Raw genomic sequence first — 10,128 nt, 5'->3', positions numbered from 1 at the left:
AATATTGTATAGATTCTAGCCTTAGTCGAAGACAATTATTGCGTATCTGTTTATATAAAATGCTCGAATAAAGGCATTTAAGTTTTGAATATGTTAATCTACTATCCATTATAAACAATTTGTGAAAATTCTCAAGAATCCAATCTAGAACTCGGGTTTGAATAATGCTTTTACCACGTAGCCCACACGAACTTAAGTAGAAATAATGTTATACAATTGTAACTGCAAAATTAGGGAGAAAATTTCGAGAGACCACGTTGCATCCTCATGTTTAAAAATACTAGAATATTGATCCACTATCTCTACAGATTGAAATAAAATAGAGCAGATTGATATTTTTAGGACCTTTATTAATTTCATTCTGTTTTGCTATTTACACTTCAAGAAAACATAACAAAAGTGGAACCACGGACGTGACCACATCCACTAAAATGAAGGTGTTTTAATTCTCATTTAAATCTTAGTTTATTTCAATAGAAATCGTATTTTATATATTAAACGTTTGTTTTTAATATAAATATATTTATATATATATTCTAAAATACAATTTGTGATGTTAACGCCTGTTTGCACGGTAGTAACCAAATGCGAGTGTTCCTCCGATACCTATAGCACTTCCAATGACAAAGAACAATATTCCTAATCCAACACCAAGACCTAAAATATAATTTTAAATAATATTAGTTTCTATTGAAATTTTAAAGTACGGTTAATGAAAAATTGAGTAACTAAACCTAATTTGAAACGAGAAATTATTTATCGCCACGTCCTCACAACACCGAGCTGCAGTTTTTAATTAATTTCATTTAAAATATACTATTTTAATGAACCAAGCGAATTTCTGATGATGCGATTTGTCATTAGAAGTGAAAAGCCACGGTGTTAAGGTTGCGGGTTTATTTCAATAGAGAAAATATAATTTCAACTTAAACCTTAAACCCTAGCTACAATGGATTAAGGTAGCCTTCACTCCGATTTTATAAGAAAAGAATTAGAAACACGTCACTCGAAAATAAACCAGATATACTTACCGTTACTGTATAAAGAATTATTGGCATCCGAAAGACTGTTCGAACCTAACATTACAAAATTGAAATATTGTTAAATGCGTATACTGTATAATAATCACGGTAATTATAATGAATGTGGAGGCAATACTTACTTCGGTAGTATCGATTACAATTATTTTTCGTCACAGTTTTGGCATTTCCGCCCTCGCGACTAAGAATGCATCGATTATCAATTTCTTCGTTAGCTTCGCAATAATCGAAAGATTGACAGAGGAAACCTCCCGTTTCCACGCACAATTTAGCGCATTGATCCGCATCTACATCTTTCAATATTAAATCACCATCTCCCGGAATTCTTTTACTCGGAATTTGTTTAAAATCGTAAATATATTTTCCTACGAACGAGAAGGGAGCGATTTCGTTAATTCTCTTCCTGTTTTGGTTATTTCGGAATAATTTCAACACTTACTGGAATAATGAACACAATTAGCCGCCGCTGCAACATTTTTCGATTCTTTTCGTTCGTCGGCAATATGAGCGGAGTGTAAAAGACAAGCCTTTTTCTTGGTGTCTTTGTCGTCGCAGAAATCGAAAGATTTGCATTTCTCTTTGTTTGTCGAACACATTCTAGCGCAGTCGTTTTCACTGTCCTCCGATAAGATAACCTCCGCTTTCCTCGTTAACTTTGTTCCAACGTGCTTTTGATAAGCGGAGATGTAATCGCCTGAAGTAAAAGAGAATTAAAACCGCTAACTTTAACTCCAGTCGGAAAGGTATTCGAGAGTCGATCTACTTACGTCCGAAGATGACGCATTGAGTGTCTTTTTTGACGTATTCCAGGTTTATTTCGGCTCTGAATTCGCTACTTACTTTACACTCGTTCGAAGCGAAACAGTAAGAAATGGTTTCGCATTCCGGATTATTTCTACAGATACGTCTACAATAAGTTAACGATTGTCTTCCGTAGGTAACCACTTTAGTTTTTCCGTCGTCGACTAGTTTATATCCAGCCATTTTTCTCGTAAAATCTCTTTCCCCTGTAGAAATAGTTACAAAATGTGTTTTAAAAAAGTAGGATAACGTTAACGAACACTAAATAAGTTAACTAATCTACGTAAACGTACTAAGAGTTCTGTCGTCTTCTCCAACGTGATCAGCATCATTGAACGAAATTGCTTGAAAATTATAATACTGAAAGCCAAATATATTTAATTTATAATTAAATAAATTATAAAGTCGTCTCGAGTACTCTAACTCACGTCTTCGACGTCGCCTTTAGGAACTTTCAGATACAACGAAAAACCTCCGAGAATCACTCCTTTAATATCCTTTAACAGATCGTCTGTAGAGGCGATGGACGTCATTGTGACGTTTCCTATGTTTTAAGTGAAATGCGTGATATATATATATAACTTAACTACATTTTAAAAATACAATAAAAATCCAGATAATATATGCCTTACTATCGAATGTCAAACAATCTTTATTAGGCTTTCCCTTAACTTTAGCTTTGGTACTCATGTAACACGACTTTCCACAATAGGCAACCGTCCTGTAAAATGCAAAGCGGTATAAGAGAGGCATTATAGTCGAGTGGCGAGATTTTTATTCACTACTTACAGACACGGTTTGCTGCCTTCGTATTCTGTACATTTTACGGTACATTCGTGCATATCTGAAGCTACATCGGCGGTATCGTAGGACTCGAGTTCTTCTTCATTGTCACGCATATTAAATTCCACTTAAAAATAAATATTCTGATTAATGTTTTAAGAATTATACGTTACATTATGTATATACAGCGTGATTTAAAAGTCTCCGTATATAAGCAAAGAATTCATTTATATTATTTAACTGAACTGGCATACTAATGCATTTTTCTCGTGGCAAACACAGGATAAATCTGTGTGTGCACACACAGATCGTATATTCTACTTTCTGTACGGAGATTACTGAAATATCGATTTATGCTGACTTACAAATCAGTATACAAGCCTGTGTATTACGTACAATGGCTTGTATTCTGATTTGTAAGCCAGCATGCACCATAACATATAGATAATACGTATTTTTTTCGAAATTTATAAGTAAATTTTTACTTTATCCGTCATTTTATAAATGATAATCAAAATAAACTGTATCTATTGTATCCAGCGATAGAGATATTTATTCTTACAAAACGTCGGTGGCCTTTCTACGAGAAGAACTTCGACAGCTAACAAATCGTATTCAACGTCGACCTAAAACATTGTTTTTGTATTTTTATTAATTAAGCATTATAAAATTTTTATTTATAATTCCATCTTACAAGTATTCTAGCAACTCTAGAAGGATTTAGGCCTGATTTTGTGTAAAGGGTATTTAAGAATTCTTCTTCAATATTTCTGCTCGCCTCTCTCAATGCCTCGGCCTCTACTCCGTTGGGAACTGAAATATTAAACAATATAAAAATAAATATAACGATGATATTTTTTAATTTATATTGTTTTTTATTGTTCAAATACATACCAGTAAATCTTACTGTAAACCATTGAAAATCTTCGTAATTTTTGAAGCATTTACTAACATCAAACAATGCCCAAGTACGTTTGATTTCGGTGATAAAGGTGTATAAATTGATGACTATAATATTAGTAACCTAACAATATTAATAAAAAATCTTATTAATAATTAATTTTGCTTATTTTCTTTTTACAGTTGAATATATTTACTGTAGTTTTCGTATCATCGCCGTAGAAAGCTATGTTTACTCTTATCGGTATATTATCCTTAACACCGCCAATATTGGTTGTATCCTGTAAATTAGAAATGTTAATTATACCGAAAATAAAAATAAATATTTTAAATTAAATATTTTTTATACGTGCCTTACTGTAATAACGAGTTATAACAGTGAATGGAACATATTTACTTCCAAAATACATGTCTGGAATTGTTTTCTCATAAATTAATGCAGGGATATTTCGAATTTCCGTCTATAAAATCATCTTCGCTTAAGAAATTTGTAATTATTTTAGTTAATTATATGTAATCGATGAGAAAAAAACACTTACTTCGTCTATATATTGATAACCTTCGTTATTAAATAAGATTTCGGGATGTAGAAGATCGATGTCTCCCTCATCCGGTAGCGGAAATGATGGATAATAATCTTCATTTCTATCAATCTCACAATCTTCCGTATCCTCATCGATGACGAAAACCACCTCTAAAAATTACATTTATCACGTGAATTATTTATCGGAATAATCGTATATTTTATGTAATTCTCTTACTGTTTGCATTATCCCAAACAATAGTTTCTAGATCAGCTATTTCTGCTCGTTTTTCCTTTGTTTCGGTTCCAGTTTTCCAAGGTGCAAAGCGATACATGACAAGTTTGGATAGTTTATGATACGCTATCTGAATTCAGATTTTTAAGTGTCATTAAAAAGTTACAGTAGTTACAATCGAAAACTAAATATTTACCTGAAGCGAGCTGACATAATGAGAATATATGTCTTTACTCTTCAGTGGATAATAAACAATTTCAGCCCTCGCCAAGTGATCTATATCAATGAATTTCGGTACGGGCAATTTATTTTTCGTTTCACGTTTGCATCCAAAGCCTTCTGTAATCTAAAAGAAGAATTCTGTTTCCACTAAATAAAATACTTTAGGCTTGTATATTAAATTTTGAACGAAACATACTTTAATAGCTCCATCGCTGACAACGGGTTTAAAAAGAAAGAAATCAATGGTTTGATTGTATTGAAATTCATTATCTTTTCCTACATATGTAACTCTGAGGGGTACCTTCGCTGGTACACTGACTCCTTCCGGGTTTATCCAGTCTGAAGCTACCAAACGTAAAATGAGAACATGAAGAAAATGGATGGACAACATCCTGTATTTATATTAAAAAACAAATAACTGTACCGGTAAAGTAATAGTTTATTTCATTATCATCATCGTCGCATTCTCTCCATTTGTCCACGGGAATTGATCGAACTGTATCATCCTTGCCCAAATATGCCTTGAAAGTAATCAACATTCTAAAATAATTGCCGAAGATCCGATAAGTGCAATACATATATCAATAGTTCTTAACCTGGGGTGCACGAGTAGCCTATACCTTATATCTAAATGATTTTATTATACAAATGAATTTTTTTAAATCGCTTAGTGTTAGACTCAAATACAGGGAGAATTGAGAAGAACCTGCCTCTTATATAATAAACTTAACAACTTTTTTATGGGTGTGGAAGCGCATTTTAAAAATGCCAGAGCGGAGGAACCGGTTAAGAACAAATGACAAATATATTCTTTAAGTTATAATTACTAGAAACTATACGAAAGCATACCAAATTCTCTTTATTCTTTCTGAAATTTTTATAACCTCTCCTGAACAAAGCAGAAGGCCCGTAGAGATATCTAACAACGTTATCACCGTCATATTCGACGTCTAACCAATTCTTTGCTTGATCTTCTAAAAATGGGGGTGCCGATTCGTCTAACGGTACGGTAGTGCACGTACGGTCTTTAAAAATTAGAAAAATATGTAAAAATCTGTTTTTGATGTTCGTTAATTGTAAGTTTAGCGATATACTCACTTATATATGTAAATGCTTCATTGGTTTCTTTGAAGTATCTAAAATCCTTATAATCACCTCTACGCCATATTTGAGTCCTTCCGCTTGACTTTGATATATCATAATATTCTTTAATATAAACTGTTTCGTTCTATCCAAGAAAAGAGATGTTTTTTACGAAATATGATTTTTTAAGATAAAAATTATATGGCTTAACAGGTTACAGAGACTTTCGATAGTGTATAGATTAGATAACCGCGATAAGAAATACGTTTAATCAGTTCAATTCATTGTCTCACGAAGAAGTTTCTAAATTAATCAATTAGGTTTTCTTTATTATTTTAAAAGTATCTTACCGCTACAAGGTTGGTAAACAGTACAGAAACTTCGTATGAATTGATGCCGTCAAATATATCAGGAAAAGGGTCGTCTGCAATTAAAGTTGCACGTCTTATTTCATTGTACAATTATGTAAATAATTAAATTAAATTAAATATTTTACCAGTCGAAACTCCATCGCTTAGGGAACATTCGGAATTCGCATAAGTTACGAAACACAATACCAGAGATATCAATAAAATGTTCCTCTCCATACTGAAGCTTCTCGTGTAAATTAAAAAAATAATAATTATTCAAATTTGTTTTCCTAGTTTCAATAATAAAATTAAATATATACATTTTTAATATTTAATTTAGTTTTACGAGTTAAAAATTTATAGTTTTTTAAAAAATATTTTAAAATTAAAACAAAATTAATTATAGGCCTATTTAATTAATTATTTTTTTAGACAGAAAAATTTTTAAAAATCTAGCAACGAGTTGCTTAACTTTCCCCGACAATCTTTGGTGGCGCCATCTGTTATCATATTTTAATTAAAAATCTTTTTATATTTTTAACAGTTATAATATGACAAAAGGCTTAATTTTGAGGAGAGGATTGGGTTTTATAAAAAGTTGTAAATGCTAATAACGAGTAAAAACGTCGTTAAGTCCGACCCTACTGGAGATATGACACACGACCATCTTTTATCTCCCCACCCCTCGATCTTTAATTACCAAAATTTAATAGCATCAATCTCCTTCATAACCAAACCTCCGGAAATTTTCGACGAAAAGCACAGGAGTTATTAAGCTTCAAACAGGGTGAACAAAATCATGCCACACACACTAACACCGATATTGGTACTAAATACAGGTGCTTCAGCCTTTTAACCGTTCAAACACTAATTTCCGGGGCTGTATCTCTGAAGGGCCACACGTACCGGCATGGTTTCTTTGACATTTTTGCTCCCGTACAGTTTTGCTAAGGTTTCAATCGTCTCATTCGGAGGTGTAATTGTACCAAAATTACTACATTTAGCATTGTTACATGCATTACTTTCAGTAATAACTTTTTAAGATTACACCCGAAGAAAAGATTTTTATAAATAAATAAACGGTCATTAGTGTGATGTAAAAATTTACATAAATACAACAATGCGTAAGATTTTTAGACAAATATTTAAAATGTACAAAAATAATTACCCTTACCTTTTGTACCGTCGCCCAGTCGAAGATCGACTGATACAAATATTTAAAATTGATCTCCACCCCCTAATACTTTCAAACAATTGGGGGGCGTAAATATTTATCTAATCGTAAAAAATATACGAACTTTAATATATAGATAATGTATTTTTCTTACTCTTTCATTTATCAATAGGTTCTGTTTAAATAATGATACCTTTATAAATATATTTTTCTATGTTAAAATAACTCGTTGTTTGATATTTTGCATTCAGATTTTTAATACATTTCTAAACGTACAAATCAAATAATTTATATTAAAAAGTATTCTAATCGATAATAAATTTACAGCAATTTTATTATAATATACTTTAAATTTTTTTTTTTAAACTGTTATTATCGGTCATGTTTTTGCGAGATTGCGAGTGGATGTGATGAGGATGGAGCCATTATATCATATAAATTACTATACACAGACACATGATTAAATTCTACATTTGATTATGTTTATTGGGTCTTGCAATGGAAAGAGGGGCGAGTGGACTATTCCTCCGAAACAATACTAAAATTCATTTTCGTCGGACTTAAGGTATGTCCTCAAAGGTTTGGCCTTCTGTCTTAATTAGAAGTGGATGAAATTTGAGTTGCAAGATTTCAGGACACGATAAAAAGCGAGTCAAATAAAAGAGTTTAATAAAAACACAAAATTCTTTATTGCAGAAATAATTCGAAATTACGTGTATAATACTTAGAAATATTTAAATATTCTTATAGTGCCAATTCTATAATGTATTTATTATAATATGAGGGAGAGAACGGTGATTATTCATCTTGATTTTATTACGTGCCTGATTTGCGCTCACCTGTTATCTACTTTTCAATAAAAGACATCTCGTATCTTATGTATAATAGGGATACAAATAATATCGTTTTTTTGTTCTTGCTGTTCTGGGGTTTCCAGTTCGGATCTGGGTCGGGAACCTCATAAAGGGAGTGATCTGTCCCGAATATGTTAATATGTCGCGCCCATTCTTTATTAATTATATATGGCCTTCGTCCAGCCCATGATAGACCTTCATAAAAGGTTCCATTAGTGCCACACAGAAAGGAAAAAGTAAAAATCTAAAAAAGAAGGGTCAATAGGCTATTTAGTCAAGATTTCATTGGCGGGGTCTGCCTCAAAAACGTTTGTTTAAAACGTGAATTTCTTATGTGCTAAAAAGATTCTATTGAATTTCTGTAAATTAAAAACAATCTTTTTGCTAAATTTGTTTCTTTAAAAATATAATACACACACCAGTACTGTAATAGATAAAAAACAAAACAACAACAAAAAAAACCACTAAACACCGGTAGTTTCCATATTTGCACCCAACCAACATGCTGGCCATGTGGAGTTTTCTGAGTTTTCTTTACATGTTAATAAATTGCTTTTTATTTTTCATTCATCGAAGCTAATGTCAATAGAATATAGAACATAAATTTTATTCATTATATAAAGTTCAATATTGTATGCTTGCCCGGTGTAGAGATTAAACTTAGACGAGCAACTGTTTATTGTGACATCGTCACAATGCCGGGCCGCAATTTTTAATCATATTTTTAATTTATTTAATTTAAAATATATGCTCTCCCCCTTAAATTAGTAGTTGTTTGCCCCTTTACATCATACTTTTCCTTTAACAACAGAGTCGTGCCGGTCATCTATCTAACTCCTTTCAGGGGAAAATTTTGAATTGAAATAACGCGACTTCCGCTTTTCATCGGAAGTTCGTACGTAGTTAATCGGGACCTCCTGCCCCTAAGAATTTCACATCTGGTCTTGTATTTTATCTATCTAACTCCGTTCTCGATATTAAGGGAGAACGGACGGACGAACAAACGGACGACGGCGGGAATATTCGTTGAATTTAAATGTAACTATAATTCGCAAAATATATTTCCAGTTGTAAACAAAAGTGCATTTTTTTATAATATGAAAATAATGTTTTAGGTAAAACACTTTTCTACTTTCCTACATTGTTAAAAGATTAATGAGATTAAACATATTATCAAATCTGAAACTCCTTTTAACTATATAGGAAATGTATTCTGATAATTACTTTATATATCTATAGAAAAATTATCTTTAAAAGTTCATATCTCGTTACACCCCCTTTATTGCCAATCAAAGTCTATGTAATTATAGATTATTTTCGTTAAATTTCTAATGTAGTGAACAATTGTTTGTTTGTTTTTAGGTAAAGATCTGAATATCTATCTAATAATATAATTTTTTTCTTGACTTCACGAATTCTGCTAGAAGAAGGGAGTGAAAACTCCCTTCTACTTTCTTCCACTCTTCTTTTTCTTGTTTCTCCCTTTTTTTACCTCCTCCTTAGTCTTTTTCCCACGCATGCTTCTATTTCCAGCATCATTCTTCTCCTGTATATCTTTTAAACGTGATTAAATTACTTTATCTTATTTTTCTTCTTCGTTTCTATTTGTATTTCTTTTTGTACATCTTATTCTTTATTCTATTTCTTTCCTTTTACCCAAAGTTCAAATCATAGTAAAATCTATATGAATAAACAAAAAAGTTATGTTCTATCGTCAAATAGTAATTACGTTGTTTGTACGAATATTTCTGTCTATATAATGCTTTGAAATGACAAAATACAAAAGTTTTAAATGGTTGATATGACAGGTTGATGATTATTTATTATTTTAAAAAAATTCAGTAACGAGTTGCGTAACTTTCCCGGCTGTTATATCATAACAGCCGGGAATAAAAATCGACGACACCACTCGAGATAGGATACACGACCTCCCTCTATCTTCCTATTCCCTCGACCTTTAACCACCAAAATTTCATAGCATTAATGTCCCTTATACACAAGCTTCCATACCAAATTTCGTTTCTTAACCAACCTGAGACATTGAACGAAATACACACCAACCCAAACATACACACACGGAAATTTTTCCCGTATTTTATACTTTTTTGGGGTTCTAGAAGTCTCAAAACGTGGATATCTGCAAATAAATCCAGAAGGATCAAC

At 31.8% G+C, this 10,128-nt stretch overlaps 1 protein-coding gene across 1 annotated transcript; it reads right to left on the bottom strand.

Annotated features, from left to right (window-relative positions):
• Positions 1 to 329: 329 nt before the first annotated feature.
• LOC136983450 (uncharacterized) lies at positions 330 to 7,204 on the bottom strand. Its single transcript, XM_067280186.1, has 24 exons — positions 7,112 to 7,204; positions 6,084 to 6,181; positions 5,938 to 6,011; positions 5,603 to 5,732; positions 5,354 to 5,529; positions 4,929 to 5,025; positions 4,701 to 4,849; positions 4,479 to 4,628; positions 4,286 to 4,412; positions 4,064 to 4,218; positions 3,878 to 3,985; positions 3,722 to 3,805; positions 3,519 to 3,648; positions 3,319 to 3,437; positions 3,187 to 3,250; positions 2,631 to 2,751; positions 2,474 to 2,562; positions 2,270 to 2,385; positions 2,135 to 2,201; positions 1,808 to 2,047; positions 1,480 to 1,734; positions 1,163 to 1,405; positions 1,032 to 1,076; positions 330 to 657 (listed from the first exon to the last, which is right to left on the bottom strand). The coding sequence occupies exons 2-24, from the start codon at positions 6,172 to 6,174 to the stop codon at positions 557 to 559; spliced, it is 2,931 nt and encodes a 976-aa protein (XP_067136287.1). The 5' UTR covers positions 6,175 to 6,181; positions 7,112 to 7,204; the 3' UTR covers positions 330 to 556.
• Positions 7,205 to 10,128: the final 2,924 nt, after the last annotated feature.

This window comes from Centruroides vittatus, unplaced genomic scaffold (assembly GCF_030686945.1).
Source record: "Centruroides vittatus isolate TY-2023 unplaced genomic scaffold, ASM3068694v2 contig_882, whole genome shotgun sequence".
NCBI lineage: Eukaryota > Metazoa > Arthropoda > Arachnida > Scorpiones > Buthidae > Centruroides > Centruroides vittatus.
This window is presented reverse-complemented; position numbering and strand designations above follow the sequence as displayed.

Bases quoted from the DNA above. Each gene is read 5' to 3' on its own strand.
- LOC136983450 (XM_067280186.1), bottom strand. From the start codon at position 6,174: ATGGAGAGGAACATTTTATTGATATCTCTGGTATTGTGTTTCGTAACT. The intron at 3,649-3,721 runs GTAAATATATTC...TAATATTGTTAG, and splicing joins GCGATGATACGAAAACTACA to GTTACTAATATTATAGTCAT. The intron at 1,077-1,162 runs GTAAGTATTGCC...TTGTAATGTTAG, and splicing joins TTGTAATCGATACTACCGAA to GTTCGAACAGTCTTTCGGAT.